Raw genomic sequence first — 17116 nt, forward strand, 5'->3', positions numbered from 1 at the left:
GGAAAAACCATGACGCAATAGAATTACTTGGGAATTTAATATATATATATATATATATATATATATATATATATATATATATATATATATATATATATATATATATAAAGCGTTTCTTTTAGTAAGATAAGGTTTAAACTCGTACTCGGAATCGTGACACTAAATTTACTGTAGTTCTGAACTTTTGTTCCCTATTTGAAACTGAACGGATTCAAAGGAAAACAGTCATGTCGGGAGCAGTTATTCAGCTTTTTCTGCACGGATTTGCTGCTGAAACAATCGTTATTAATATTGATGAGGTAAATACAATATAGTAGTTTGATAATGCGCTTTTCAGATGTTTAGTATGCAGATCTGGTTAACACTTTCTATACTCCATGATTGTATTATCTTAACCCGGTCAGCAGACGCGAGTGAATGAGCTATATACAACATAAAAGAGGACGGTAGTGTGAAAGATCTTATTAGTAACATCGGCTAGCGTAAAGCTTATACTTTTTGGGAAATACGACAATGGTGTTCGGGACATACATTTACTACAATCTGTGAATACGTATACAGTTTTATAATGTCACTCTTTTTCTGCTGGGGTTTTCAATCAGAATCCCAAACATTCGCTGTAAAATTCTCAGCCTTCTTAACATCATACTAAATATTATCATTCTACCTCAATCAGTGTAAATGGAATTCAGGTTTCATGGAACACAGTGACGTCCTAATGGACGTTTCCTTTTTCAATATAACGGTGAAAGTACCGATACACAAAGGATGATGATATTTACTGCTTGATGAAAGAGTATCGCCATTTCGTCACAGTCTAAAATTAATAATGTGGCTCATACATACATACATACATACACTTTTATATTTGGCGTAAACAGGCATAAATACTTACAATCATGCGTTCGAACGTGCGTGTGCGTGTGTGTATAACTACATGTGCTCATGCATATAGTCATATATCCTTACATGTATATTTTTCAATTACTGATAGGTAAGCAGTCGTAATAATACAGTACCGTATATAAATGTGCATATGTGTACATGAATAAAAAGAGATAAAATAAATGAGAAAGTAGACAGTGATTTCAGTGGTATTATTTTTATGACAAAAGGATGAAGAACAGTAGTTTTCCTTATCTATTAACCTAGCGTTATCCCTACACATTGTACAGATGAAGCAAAATGCACACGAAGTGTATATTGATTGGGAAATGGGGTAATTTCAGAGGACAAGCTATCCCGTCAGTCTTAAAATAGGATATTACTAAGGTGATTGTTATTCAGGAGTGATATTTATTAGAAGTGTTTTTAATGTTTTATTATATTGCATATCTTCTTGTACGTCTTTATCCAAACTATGGATCTAAAACTTTAAAGCTTTGATGACGAAGAACTGAAACTGAAACTACTATGAGGTACAATTTTCGGAATTTACATGCCCCACTAGTTCAGTATACATGCAGTGCTCTTGAGGAAAACATGACCCACGTGTATTAGAGATATCTGCATATTGACGCGTTAATATACAATCCGATACGTACAAATTGTGTTAAAAGGGCTTGTCGAACGACAGACACTAGAATGAGTTGATCATTAACAGTATACATTCATGTACCCCATGCAAGTCTTCAGTTTATTATGCTGCAGACTAAATTATGTTTTGTAGAACCCTCGTATAGTAACTATATTTTACCTTAATTTTGCTGTTGAGAAAATGTATTGAATTTATAATTAAAGGTAGCAACAGGGGACGCCGCTAGAGGGCACTGGTGATCAAGATTAGCGTTTTCTCAAAATGTCAACCTCATTACACCTGGTACATTCTCCGCTTTAATATGTAAAAAGCCGACATTATTACATCCGAATGTATTCATGGTTGAAAGGTCAAATGTCTGTATTTAGCGTATATGACACTGGGCCATTTCTACAACTTATTCAGCGGAAGAAAACAAAAACACCGAATTTTTCAAAATGATGAAAAACTAAATAAACGACCATATACGCTCACCTACGCCTCCTTTTAAAAATACTTTGGAGTTCTTTTTACGAGAATAATGGTAAAATGTGTGCGAATATTTGCGGAAAACCCACGAATTACGTCTTTTTCAAAGGTCACCCATGCCAGCAAGAACGGTTACTCTTCCCGGCACATGGGTACGTACAAAATATAAACAATGACAACAATACGACATAATTTGGGTTAAAAAACACACGAAAACTTCACTGTATGAAAAGGCAGACGTTTATAGCAAAGAATCGGATTATACAGACGTACTGTCATTCATTATACCAAACCTTTTACAAAATATTTGTACAACTTTTGTTGTGTAATATATTTTCGAGGTTAGAGACTCGACGGGAGTATCACTTACCGACTCAGTGATACTAGACGTATTGATAATATTATGTGATTGTGATCACTGAGATATTATCAATATCAGGTCATCTGTTCTGCGTACGATTCTTATCTAGAGACACTGGTATTAAAATTAAAATGTTCATGTTTAGTAGGGACGGAAAAGAAGTAAAAGTTCAACTATTTTTCAGAATTTTGAAGAATGAAAACACATTCATTTAAAATTGTCATGCCATTTTTTGCAAATATCAATATGAATATTGTCATCATGAGCCAAGGAATAGAGAATCATCTATAGTATTTCTCCATTTAAACAAATACATAATCATAAATATTTCTTGAGAACCAACTCAGTGCCAGTTTCTTCTCTATCTCTGATACAACAATTGTCTTTACTTCATGAACTATGTAATATTGCTCAAAACAATGGTCAGAATTATTTAAAAAATATTGCAAAGTTAGGACATCCAAAATTTAATGTTGCACCATCCTAAATTGACACTATAGAAATCCTGACTTACTGTAATGAAAACTTAGTGGAAAACCTTTTGTCATTGATTTTATTTTATGAATATGAAAACTGACCAAATATATCTTATGATAACTAAATTCGAAAATAGTAATTGCTATTTACTAAATTGTGATTTCAGATAAATGTATATATGTACAAGAACACTGTAATGAATACGCACTATTGGTTTTAACAGTAACATAAAATTTCAACTTGGTATGACTCATGATTATGCTATTTCATGCAAAAATGTTAGTGGGCGTGTGATACAAAGGCACAGAAAGTCTCCAGAAGTACCTGGATCATAGAAAAAAGTGAATTTTGTCTTGAAGCTGAATGTTCACAACACATTTATATATAACCATATGTAAAAAATATGCAACTTTCAGCATGAAGTAACATGAGGTCAAGAATTTTCAAAAAGTGACCAAGGACCAATATTAAAAATGGAGGATGGTACATGTGTTTGAATGTTTCCTGTGCATTTATTTGAAAAAATATCATAAAGATGGGCTCATTTTTGAATCTGCACACTCAAATTAAGCAGAAAATATTCCATTTTAAAAGCAACATATAATTTAAACTTGTGTATGACTCAAAAATATAGTATTTCATGTTAAAATGTTGGGGGGGGGGGATACAAAGGCAAGGAGGAGCTCCTGAATTACCTGGAACATCTAAACAGTCAATTTATTCTTAAAGCTGAATGTTCACAAAATATTTCTATATAAAATATATGTAAGAAATATGCAAATTTCAGCTTGAAATAACAGAATTTTCGAAAATTGCCAAAGACCAATATTAAAAATGGTGGACGGTACATGTGTTTGAATACTTAGTGTGAATTTATTTGAAAATATATCATAAAGATGGATTCATTTTTTAAATCTGCACACTCAAATTAAGCAGAAAACAATCCATTTTAAAAGTGACATAATTTCAACTTGTGTATGACTCAAAAATATAGTATTTCATGCAACAAAGTTTGGGGGGAGGGTGATAAAAAGGCACGGGGGGGGGGGGCTTCTGAATCACCTGGAACATATCAAAAGTCAATTTATTCTTAAAGCTGAATGTTCACAAAACATTTCTATATAAATTATATGTAAGAAATATGCAAATTTCAGCTTGAAATAACATGAGGTCAAGAAATTTCAAAAATTGCCAAAGACCAATATTAATAATGGTGGACAGTACATGTGTTTGAATGCTTCCTCTGAATTTATTGGAAAAGATACCATAAATATGGGTTCATTTTTGAAATCTGCACACACAAATTATGCAGAAAACATTCCATTTTATATATTCTATAATTATGAAAACATCATCCCCTGTTACTATTAAAAGAGATACTTCATGTCACATTTATTTAACGAAACATACATAAAATATAACGATGGAAATCTTCACACTTCTATAGATAAGCATGAAGTAACACGTACGCACTGTTGTAATTTTCCTTGGTTCAGTTGGTATAAGGAAAAAAGACAGATCCATAACGATCACCATCAATAATTCTCCACTGGTTCTACGAATATGTCGGACACAAATTGAATACAACTAATGTCTGTATCGATTTTATGACAGAAATAATATGATTTGTTCGTCTATATGTGCACATAAAATGTGTCATATAAGTAGTTAGGTGACTCGAACATCTTGACGTGTACATTCAATTATTATGAAAGTAGCTGGTTGATTTGGGCGTCTAAATGTCTCATTAAATTTGTCTTAAAGCATAGATGATTCTTGCGTCTAGATGTGTACACTAAATGTGTCGTAAAAGCATAGATCATTCTTGCGTCGAGATGTGTACACTAAATGTGTTTTAAAAGCATAGACCTTTCTTGCGTGGAGATGTGTACGTTAGGTGTGGTATTATACTAGCAAGATGGTTTGTGCGTCTAGTCCCATTTATCATTTCAAAGGTCAATGAGACCATGTCCCAATTAAAACCAAAAAATCCACACTTGGCCCTGTCCGCTGAATATTCTTATGGAGTGATGGATAGGACAACTGTAGAAGGATATTGCAGCTACTATAACATTTGTCGGGATAACATTAGGAAAACAGAAAGGAAATAATAGTGTCGATACTTTCTTTTCAAAATTGTAACTGATTTTTAGATTGGTTTATTCGTTCTTGTTCAGGTATGCAAGTTCATTATTGTGAACATACAATTGTTCTGAAAAGAAATGCGACATATGGACTTCATCTGCACAGACTGATGGTGGATAGTCATAGATAACACGGATTCTCCCTTGTACCCTGAATTCGATCTAAGCAGACTGATGGATAGTGATCATATTTAGTAGGATGTTGTGAGGGTAATCAGAAGGAAGTTTTTATACATCCGGGAGGAGGTGTGTGTGTGTGTGTGTGTGTGTGTGTGTGTGTGTCGCGGTACAAGCATAAACAAACTGTGGACCTTGTTATTATTCCCTTTTCTACTTTGGAATTTCGATACGCTAGACAACTTTCACTTTCGTATTGTTACTACTGGTACCTATAAATAAACCCCCGTATTTAGTTTTGGAAATACCATGACGTGGTATATTTACTTGGGAATTTTTGAAGCATATACACAAAAAGCGTTTCTTTTAGCAAGTACAGGTTTAAAGGTTTGTACAGAATCTTGAAACTACACTTGCTGTTGTTCTGAACTTTTGTTCCTTATTTGAAACTGAACGGATTCAAAGAGAAACTGTCATGTGGGGCTCTGTCATTCAGCTCTTTCTGCACGGATTTGCTGGTGAACCAATCGCCATTAATATACAAGAGGTAAGTACGATATAGTAGTCATAATGTGCGTTTCATATTTTAGGTATTAACATAGGTTAACACTTTCTATACCACATGATTGTATTATCTTAACCCGGTCAGCACACGCGAGTGAATGCGCTATAGACAACTACAAACAGGACGATGACGTGAAAGATGTTATGAGTGATATCGACTAGCATTAAGCTGTGTCCTTTTTGAGATTACGTATACGATTTTATATTGTCATCCTTTTTTATGTTCAGGTTTGTAATATGAATCCCGCACATTCGTTGTCAAATACTCATCCTCCTCAACATCACACTAAATATTATCATTCTACCTCAATCAGTGTAAATGGAATACAAGTAATATGGAATATAGTGGCGTCAGAAATTACGCTGCATTTTTCAGTATAACGGAAAAGTGGTCATACACAAAGGAGGATGCTATTTACTGCTTAATCAAAGAGTATCACCGTTCGGTCATAGTCTAAAATTGAATAACGCGGCTTACACACATACATATATATACGTGGCTTACATACATACATACATACGTGGCTTACATATATACATACACGCATACATACATACGTGGCTTACATACATACATACATACATACATACGTACGTGGCTTACATACATACATACATACATACATACGGGGTCATTTCAGAGGAAAAGTTATCCCGCTGATAAAATAAACAGGATTAGCTGGTTGTTAATTGAGGAGTGTTGTTTATTATAGAGTGTTCGTAATGGTATATCATATTACATATCTTCCTGTCCACGTTTTTTTCGCAAATATAGATCTGACAATTAAAAACTTGGATAACGAAGAACTGAAACTGAAACTAATAGGAGGTTCAATTTTCGGAATTCACATGCCCCATATATTCAGCATGCCTGCAGCCTTCTTCATGAAAACGTGACCTATAAGTCATAGACATATCTGCATATTGTCAGTTTAAACAACAATCCGAGACGTACAAATTATGTTAAAAAGGCTTGCCCAACGTCAGGCACTGGAATGAGTTGTTGATCATTAACAATATACATATACATTCATGCAGGCCCCTGCAAATCTTCAGTTGATAAGGCAGCAGTTTAAATGCGTAGCCTACATCATCACAATCATCAAGAGGGCAAAATTGTGTGTAAGATTCTCTCAGCGTTATATCCATGCGTGTATTCATAGACGTTATGATAGGGTAATAAAGGATAATTACTTACTAATAGATGCACCAGACTGGTAGGATACGTACAAATGTTGCGATTGAACCCTCGTACAGCTTTAGTTTTACCTTTATTTTACCTTTTAGTAAATGTATTGAACTGATAATAACGAGAGCGTTTGCCATGCCGCATATATTCATGTTAAACATAAATAAAATATAGTTATGGAAATCTTCACATTTATAGATGTGCACGTACTACTAAAGATACATAGTTGTGTTTGCCTTGGTTCATTGGTATACACAACCAAAGAGAATGATCCATGCATGGGTTCCATGAATATGACAAACAGAAAATTAATGCAACTAATGTACTTGAAGGTTTTGAGAGTTGCAATGTGATTGGTTCATCTAGATGTGTACATTAAATGTGTTGTATAAGTAGTTAGATAATTCAAGATGACTCATGCATCTAGATGTGTACATTAGATGTGTTGGGAAAGTAGCCAGATGACTTATGTTAAATGTGTCATGAAAGTAGTGACATGATTAGTGCCTTTAGTTATTAGCATTAAATGGTAAATAAACAGATACCTCCACTGTATCCTTTACACAGTATACAAGATATAGCCCTCTGATGTTCGCTTCCCCTCCCAAAGGAGTATTACTTGCCACCACTCCACCTCCGCCTCCAGGAAAAATTCATCCGAGCATCCCTAGATATAACTATGGTTGGTAGATCACCTTTTTTTGTAGAACATTGGCTACATTATGTATCGGTAGGGCATGGAAATTCCGAAATTTGCAGCATTTATTACATTCAGTTTTAATTCATTTTTTATATTAGCTGTACATCTTCGGACATATAATCTAACGAAAGAGGCTCATAAAGATATACAGTAAGATTCGACCACCCACAAATAAAGAACATTCCATAATATAAAATAATTTCGTCATGGCTTATTTATTATTTCAAAGGGCAGAGGTGTCCTTCAATATAAGTTCAGTTCCTACTTAAGACCACAAAACACACTTGTCCCTGTCCGCTGAGCAATCTTGGGAGTGATGTGTATCGTTATTGTATGCGGATACTACACCTACTATAATTTTTTTCGTGATAAAATTAGGCAAATTAATAAGGAATAACAGTTATCTTAATTTCATTTCAAGGAAAATTACTGATATCCTTATCGATTTTAATATTGGCATAATCGTTCTCGCTTGTGCATGTTTCTGAAGATGATTGTTTCACTACCTTCATATTAAAAATGAACAAATATAGACTTCTTCTACCCATATTGATGGAGAATATTTATGGATAACCAGTATAATTCATTGTACCCAGAATTCCATCGCCCCAAACTCATGGAGAGTGATCATATTTAGCGGGATGGTGTGAGTATAATTAGAAGGAGTATGCCGTATACCCAGGAGGAGGAGTGTGTGTCGGGGTACAAACATAAACAAACTTTGAATCTTGGGATAATTCCCTTTAATAATTTGGAATTTGGATACTTTAGAAAAATTTCACTTTCATATGTTCAGTGCTGGTACATATAAATAAAGTTCCATATTTGATTTTGGAAATTATAATGACGTGATAGAATTACTTGGAAGTTTAGAGCTTATACAAAAAGCCTTTCTGTCGCATTTAGCACATGCCGGTTGAAACGTTTACTCAGACCCTTCTCAATAGAGTTATTCTATTATTGACCTTTGGTTCCCTATTTGAAACTGAACGGATTCAAAAGGAAACAGTCATGTCGGGCTCTGTCATTCAGCTTTTTCTGCGTGGATTTGCTGGTGAAACAATCGTCATTAATATATATGAGGTAAGTGTAGAGTGATAATCTGCGTTTCATAGTTTTATTTGTATTGACATAGGTTAATGCCTTCTATAGCCCATGATTATATTATTTTTACCCGATGAGCACACGCGGATGAATATGCGCTATATAAAATAAAAACAAATATTTGATCTTCAGTAGGCATCAGGTAGAGGTTATTAATCACAGGGCGACTGTTTTCTGCTCAGCGAGAAGCTCTGGGTAGACACGTTTGACTGAATGTAGCCGCAACGAGATTGTTTTGCAAGAACCGCTTGCCAAACCGTTTACTATCGATATAGACCCGACAACAATTTTAGTTGGTCTGCCTATACTGGGTGTGGTTGTGATTTCCGCTGCACACAGGTCAATGTCTTTTGCCGCTGATATTTGACACATTCCATAGGCGATAAAGACACACACGTTTGTATTTCTTGAGCATGATGCTTTAATTTTGCAGTTGTTGCTCTGCTTCGATTATTCGTTCACGTAAGTAACATTGAGGGCCCGTGCTAGTTCTTCCATATATAGTTGCTTGAAAGGCTGAATTTGATCAGGTTCAGCATGTATACGCACTTCTAACCAATTGCAGTCGAATTGATATTGGCATACCACAGTGTTTCACGTGGATGACTTGTTTATGACCTTTAACAAGCTATTACACTGGACAACAAATTTTTACAAAAGTCATGTTACTGAAATAAAATTAGTCAATTCTTATCAATTTTTATGTGCTGAACACGAATATGACAGTCAAATTGCAAAATTGGCTCTAGTTTTTTTGTAATCTGCAAGAAATTAATGTTTACATAACGAAATGCATTCCAATAGTAAAAGGTCAACTGTAATAGCCTACCTATAAAAAATCAAGTCATTGACTACATCTTAGATTTCTTCGCCTGTCTCTTGTACAGCTGTTCGGGAGCATCTCTGAGGAGTGTCCAGCAGTAGTCAGCCAGCATTGTAGTGGACCATTTTCCCTGGTATCTTTGTTCCATTGTTGCGATATCTTGATGAAAACGTTCGCCGTGTTCATCACTAACAATACCACAGTTGCTAGGAAAGAAATCCAAATGGGAATGAAGGAAGTGAATCTTTAGAGACATATTGCAGCCAAGTTTCTTATACTTCATCAACATGTCTTCTACTAGTTCCTTATAGTTTTCTGCCCTAACATTTCCGAGGAAGTTTGTAGAAACTAGGCGAAAAGCATTCCATGCTTGTTTCGCGTCACCTTCCAGCAAGTTGTTGAACCGGTCATCTTTGAAAAGCTCTCGAATCTGAGGACCCACAAAAACTCCCTCTTTAATCTTTGCTTCGCTGAGTCGAGGGAATTTTTCATGCAGGTATTGGAATGCTGGCAAAGTCCGGTCAATGGCTTTCACGAAGTTCTTCATCAAACCTAGTTTGATGTGAAGGGGTGGTAGCAAGATTTTCTGAGCCTCAACCAGAGCTGGGTGTTGGATATTCTTCTCTCCAATGGCTACATTCTGCCTGTGAGTCCATTCCTTCCTCATGTAGTGCATTTCCCTTGCTCGGCTATCCCACTCGCATAAGAAACACATGTATTTTGTATATCCTTGCTGCAGTCCCATTAAAAGGGCAACTACCTTCAAATCACCACAGAGGTGCCAGCTGTACTTGTTATACTCAATGGAATTCAGTAGCTGCCTTAAGTTATCGTATGTCTCTTTCATGTGGACAGCATACGCTACTGGAATAGATGGAAGAATGTTTCCATTGTGCAAAAGCACAGCCTTGAGACTCGGTTTCGAAGAGTCCACAAATAGTCTCCATTCTTGTGGGTCATGAGTGATTTTTAAAGCATTCATGAGGCCCTCAATATCGGAACAGAATATCAGATTACTTTCCTTTCTGAAGAAAGGTTCCAATTGCTGGTGGCGCTTTCGATATGCAGTAATTGTGACATCTTCTTCTAGAAGATTCCATTGTTGGAGTCTTGATCCTAGCAATTCTGCCTTGTTCTTTGATAAGTCCAAATCACGAATCAGGTCATTTAGTTCTTCCTGTGTTATTCTGTGTGGGGTTGATGATGCACCACAATGAAAATCTGGATCACTGCATGCTGATGGACCAGGAGAAGAACAGGTCGACTCACATTTGTCTTCGTCAGATGAATCAAGAGAATATTCTGCTGGAGGTTCTGGAATAGGAAGTCCCTCACCATGTGGAACTGGTCTCAATGCAGACGGAATGTTTGGGTAGACTATTCTCGACTTCTTTCGCTTCGTTATTCCGCCGGAAAGAGGAGGAACCAAGCAGAAGTAACAGTCATTTAGGTGGTTGCTTGGCTCTCTCCACACCATTGGGACTGCAAACGGCATTGATGACCTTTTGCAATTCAACCACTGTGAAAGCTGTGTTGTACATGTAGCACAGCATATATGCGGAGCCCAAGGCTTGTCTTGGTCACCAACCTTGCATCCGAAGTAAAGATGATATGCCTTCTTCACTTGAGAATTGATACTTTTCTTCTGGTTGGCAAATGTCACTTCCCCACAAATATAGCAAAAATTGTCCGCGGTATTAACACACTTTCGAGGCATTACTGTTCTTTATTGTACGTAAATGGATAAAATAATAAGTTTTATGTAACAGTAGCTTGAACTGTCTCGCACAACGTCTAAAATATTTTAAATGCTGAACCTATCTGATTGGGCTTTATATAGTACACTGCTTACGTCAGCTTCAGCAGCCGCCTGGCATTAGTATAATAGGCCTACACATGTATAGTACACTGCTGACGTCAACTTACTTCAGCAGCTGCATGGCATTAGTATTGCGTTGCATCAGAAAATGATGCAATCAACTGTGGATGATGTGAGCATGATGGTATTATGCAATGTTACATCATTATTCCGGATGTTGCTGCAGTCCTACTGGAGAAATTTACACAGTGAAACATAGAAAATGAGGTATATGAATATCTTCAAAACGAGAGCCAATACAAATTTTTCACGGTTATATTCGTGTTCGGCACACCAAAATACTACAGATTAGGGCCTTTTCAAGTCAGTAATGATTTCACTGTTGACCAGTGTTATTTGAGTGTACACGAGAGTTTGGTAAAACCGAATATACATTTTAAGCAGATATTCACTGTAAAGTATAAAAAACTTCCAAGTTTGGCATCGCTGGTCAGCTGATCTAACACAAACATCTCGGCAAATTCGCAATCTCATAACTTTGGTTAGAATCAATTAATTATATGTAATGATCAATCTAATCTTAAACACAAGCACAAACAACAAACATGGTGAAGTCCACGACCGTATAGATGATGATTTGTTCCATCTGAATTTCAATATTATTGATCGATTATTCTGTTGATGAATATGTGAATGGTATTGGAACATTACCTACGTTGAGGCTACGAGACAGTGATAGTACTGATCTAGTTATTCGGGAATCATTTACTAATGTTGTAGCCCACCGGCCTCTTAATCCGTTCAAATGTATAAGTATGATCCAAACGCATGCAGCTTTAAATGCGAGGTTAAGGTTATCAGAAACTTTCATGTATTTTCCCTACTTTACTGACTAATATTTCTTTGATAACTCCCTTTGAAGTTATTACATGTGGTATGGGTTGATATGTTCATCCACGTATTGGTTTGTTATTGCATCAGCATTATCAACACAGTCTTTACTAAACACAGTTCGCGTTCCAGAGTATCTGATTCCTCCGACTTCACTGGTTACTTACAAGTTTTTGCAACAGCAACTTGCAGACAACTGAATTTTGCGTGTCAACGTTGGACGTTTTAAGTTTTCACTTCGATCTTCCTTAATCCCAAGCAAGACCATGTCGACGTCAGCAACAAACCGGCTTGAAAACTTAACCAAATCTGTACCCTGTCTAGCTGAGTAGCACTGTAAACACTATTAGTTATTTTGAATAATGTTAAGTGTGGTTTGTGTACGCTCAAGTGCATGCAAAGCTTCAGTAACACAATGGCTGCATATTGGCCCGTCCAATAGAGATTATAATGGCAGAGTTGAATAAAACTTTGGTAGGTGACTTTGCCGGACATGATATAAATCAAATGCGTCAAGTGGTGATGCAATTCCGTACGGATCAAAATATTTAAGATTGTTGGGTGTTATTGTGTATGAGATCCAAAGCGTTCCAGGTCATGTTGTCAAGTTCAGGTTAGCAATGCCAGTTTCCACTATGCGTTCAATCATCCCCTGAGGCCATATTTTCCGAGCTTATCCCTCGAAATAATACATCGAAAATGTTTGAATTATTATGCCATCGTGATTAAATCAAAATTGGTTAACGTAGAGGCCTCCTACAAGTTGTACCGAAGACCACTACCTGAGGCTATTCTGAGAATCGTTCATGGTAACCGAAGAGCGTTTCTCAATTGTATTCGTTTACTAGAAGAACAATCATAGGTATATCATCGATTTCTTTTCTTAAACCATTAAGCTTGCTGTTCCGACTGCTTCAGGCACAGCGGCTTTTGCAACCAATGGAGCCTCAACCGCTAACACCACTGAAATGGCAGTGAGGAACGAAAATATCCCAACTGTCGTTTGCATTGGCATCACCGCTGACTTTGATAATAGTAATGTCACCGCGGAGTTCTTGCTTTAAACACATTATGTTCATTAACGTCTCTTTGAGTCATAGACACGGGGACAATTCTACTTAAAGCCTCTTATCGGAGTAAACCTCATTGTGAAATTTGAGTTAATTCGTGATACAACATTATTATTTAGGAAATATTACTGCTCTAATTCGCTTTAAAGACCTTCATTATACCACCTGTACCCTCCAACAACAGAGAATGTATCGAACATGATTATATAACTAAGATGTGTAACCACCTGTGACAGGACTGGGGGTGAAGGGCGATGCCAAGTTTGTTATTGATAATTGGTCGACTTTCACGTGCATGAAAACACGTGTCTATCACATACTTTTTAAAATAATGAAGGTGATCCAACGAAGTATAATACACTGGACACAACGTAGAAAATTCGTGCTTTGAAATATGCAGACTTGCGTCAATGTTTTGTGCATGTCATTGCAGAGATGACAGGTTGTGGTAATTATTTTCGACCTGAATTTCGTCAAAGTTTAGCAAATTTTTTTCGGATGGTTCATGATGACTGTTTTTCTGCAAAGAAACCTCAATCACTCCTAACTGATCAAATATCGTAGCACTAGTTGGTTGTTTATTTTATCGGTTCGTATGTGCAAATATCAAATACACCTGTTTTGGTGCACTGACACTATGTTGGATATATATCTGCAATGTACACTGCCACTGAAATTTACTATTGCATGCGTGTATGTCGTATTCGCATACGACAACGTTCATGCAGTTCCAAGGCTAAATTAACGACAACAAACGTTATTCGTATGCGAGTGAAGTTAATAGTGCAGGCATCCACAATGTTAATGTTTTAACTCAAATTTGCAAGCAGCTGCAAGAAGACTATGCGAAACTGAATCGTTGACGGTGCCTTTTGGTTGTAACACGGCGTTTTGTTTGGGCCGTAAATAACCTTGCGAACATTTCTCCAAAATCCAAATGTATGAATGAAATGAATCGAATACGGGAACATTAATCAGCCTTCATGAATATTTGGTTGACACTGAGGAAAACCAAGGTTAAAAAGGGACACTGTGCTTTAAACATCAAGGTGCGGCTGCAGCAAATCATGATGAACAATAGCTGTTGTATACGGTCCATATAAAACATCATAGACGGACCTGCAGACTTCGCAATCGCATCTCTTTATCTGGCGAGTGTGATACTCGCTGTGCCTATGAAAACATTGTCTAAAACTGCATTCAATAAATTTCAGTCTCTGCACTATTTTGCGAAGTTTAATAACTTTTGATGCTAGTATTGACAAATTCAGCGCGAGCATTGGCAGGGTAATTTGTGTTGTTCTTCTGCACACGTTTTCTCTCAGTTTCGAAGAAGGTCAGAAAAGGAAGAAAACAGATGTATCTTGTACATGTATTTTTATATTTGGTTGGTAATGGGCCCTTGTTCGAGTCACTAATCACTTCGGTCGATCTCACATTTATTGAAACACTTGCAATACGCTATTTCGTAACCAATAATAATAATAATAATAATGAGGACTTTGTATAGCGCCTAATCTTCAGAAGATCTAAGCGCTTTACAACATTAGACAACACCTATAAGATAAAAAACATATAATAATGTTATTACGAAAGAACAAACACCATGAAATTAGAAAAACATTAAAAAATAAAAACATGCTGAGAATATTTCAGGTAGGAAACATTATTAGGTCTTTAAGTTTGTTCTTGCAGTCGAAATAAGTGAGTTTTGAGAGCCCTTTTGAATGTGATCACTGTGTCTTTGTGTCTAAGTTCAGTGGGCAATTCATTCCACGTTGCTGGGCCCTGGTATGCAAAAGAACGTTGTCCATATGACTTTGTTTTCATAGCGGGAATAATGAGTATACGATTGTCAGAAGAGGAGCGTAAGTATCTTGCTGGTGTGTATACAAGGGTGAGGTCGGATAGGTATGTTGGACTAGAGTCTGACAATGAAACGTAGCACAGTGAACAAATTTTGTGTTTGATTCTGGATTAAATGGATAGACAGTGTAGGTTACAGAGCAGCGGGGAGGTGTGCTCTGATCGTGGTACTCTAAGTATGATCAGAGCAGCTGTGTTTTGAACTTTTTGAAGTTTTTGGAGTAGATATTGAGATGAACCAGACAGAATTGAGTTACAATAGTCCAGTCTTGAAAGTACTAATGAACACACAAGTGTTTTAGTGGCATCAACTGAAAGATATTTGCGAACTGAGCTGATGCGTCTCAGCTCAAGATATGCAGCCTTGTATATGTTCATGACATGTTGGTGCAATGTGAGAGTACTGTCCAGAGTAACACCTAGGTTTCGTACTAATTGTGTGAATTTAATGTTGGCGTTGCTGATATTTATTGTTTGAGGTAAAGGATGTGAATGAGAAAGTCGTTTTGTTGTGATCAAAATGGCCTCAGTTTTATCATAATTCATCTGCAGCTTGTTACATGTCATCCATGATTTCACATCAGAAATGCACCTCTCTACACCTTGGATGGTAGCATCAACTTCAGTTGGATGGCTAGATTTGTATATTTGGGTGTCATCATCGTACAATTGGTGAGACATTGGATGATGATCTATGACACTTGAGAGCGACTGAGTGTACAGAATGAAGAGAACAGGTCCAAGAACAGACCCCTGTGGAACACCATAACATAGATCAACTGGGCTGGAGTTTATTCCTTTTGCAGATACAACTTGTGTCCTGTTGACCAAGTAGGACTTGAACCACATTAAGGCTGTATCATGAATGCTAAATACATGCTGGAGACGGTGAAGAAATATATCATGGTCTACTGTGTCAAATGCTGCAGACAAATCAAGGAGGGTGAGGTCTGTAATCTTTCCGCTATCCAACGCAGAGAGAATGTCATTAACTACTTTTAGAAGAGTAGTTTCAGTACTGTGGCAAGGGCGATATGCAGATTGTACATTGCTAAAAAGGCTGTTTGAATTTAGATGAGATACAAGCTGGGATAGAACAACCTTTTCTAAGATTTTTGATATGAATTGAAGATTAGAAACTAGGCGGTAGTTCTTTAAATCGTTATGGTCTAGTGTTGGTTTCTTCAGCAGAGGCTTTACAATGGCAGTTTTGAAAAATGACGGAAATTCCCCTGATGAGAGAGAGGTTTTAATAACATCAGTTAATGAAGGCAATACTGGATCTAAGTACTCAATCAGCACTTATGTTGGAATTGGATCAAGTTCACATGACTTTGGTGCACTCTTCAACACGATTGTACGTACGAAATCCATAGAGACAGGTTCAAATGCTACTAATGGTTGCCGCTCAAATTCTGTATCCCAACTGTATGGTGACGACGAGTCAAATGAAATTGTGATGTCAACCTTTTCTCTAATGGTTTGTACTTTGTCATGGTAGAAATTTGCAAACATGTCCGGAAGGTCGACTGAAGAGAAGGTAGCTGGAAGTGGTGTTGATTTGTTCCTTGACATCAGCTTGTTAGTAATCTCGAAGAGCTCTTTGCAGCACAATTTGGTGACACTCTCAGCTTATCTAGTGACTGGTTTGCGGGTCAAGGTCAGGTCGGGAGCACTTTTGGTGTCCCTGTAAACAATCCACGAACTAGATTACTAAAGCCAGAATTTTAACATTTTATCTTTCGCGAAATGGTGTTTCATGCGTAAACATTGTTCATGAACGTCAATGTCTTCAGGCCAACTCCAAAGTGTTCTTATTGCCGTCTGTGTTATGTCGGCAGCCTATGATAGGAATTCGATTGAAATGACTGATCTGATGGTGAATTCGAATTTGCGTACACCATTGTGATTTTTGTATCAAATCTCTTCCATGTGGTACGCGCCCGCGCGAAGGTCAATATTATTCTATGTGGCACCACTTTTTGT

General features: G+C 36.7%; 1 protein-coding gene across 3 annotated transcripts in view; it reads left to right on the top strand.

The window, feature by feature from the left end:
• The first annotated feature begins 137 nt into the window (after positions 1-137).
• The window catches only part of LOC149779111 (polyubiquitin-like), a 51801-nt gene continuing 34822 nt past the window's right edge, over positions 138-17116 (top strand). The window contains exon 1 of one of the 3 annotated variants that reach the window (XM_089939666.1): positions 138-299. In XM_089939666.1, coding sequence (XP_089795792.1) covers positions 228-299 — 72 coding nt within the window. In that variant the 5' untranslated portion in view covers positions 138-227. Of the gene's footprint in view, positions 300-5285; positions 5652-17116 lie in introns of those variants that run through there. The other 2 variants (XM_089939667.1, XM_089939665.1) reach the window with 2 other exon arrangements.

This window comes from Sinohyriopsis cumingii, chromosome 17 (assembly GCF_028554795.1).
Source record: "Sinohyriopsis cumingii isolate HCF-2022 chromosome 17, ASM2855479v2, whole genome shotgun sequence".
In the NCBI taxonomy this organism is placed as follows: domain Eukaryota; kingdom Metazoa; phylum Mollusca; class Bivalvia; order Unionida; family Unionidae; genus Sinohyriopsis; species Sinohyriopsis cumingii.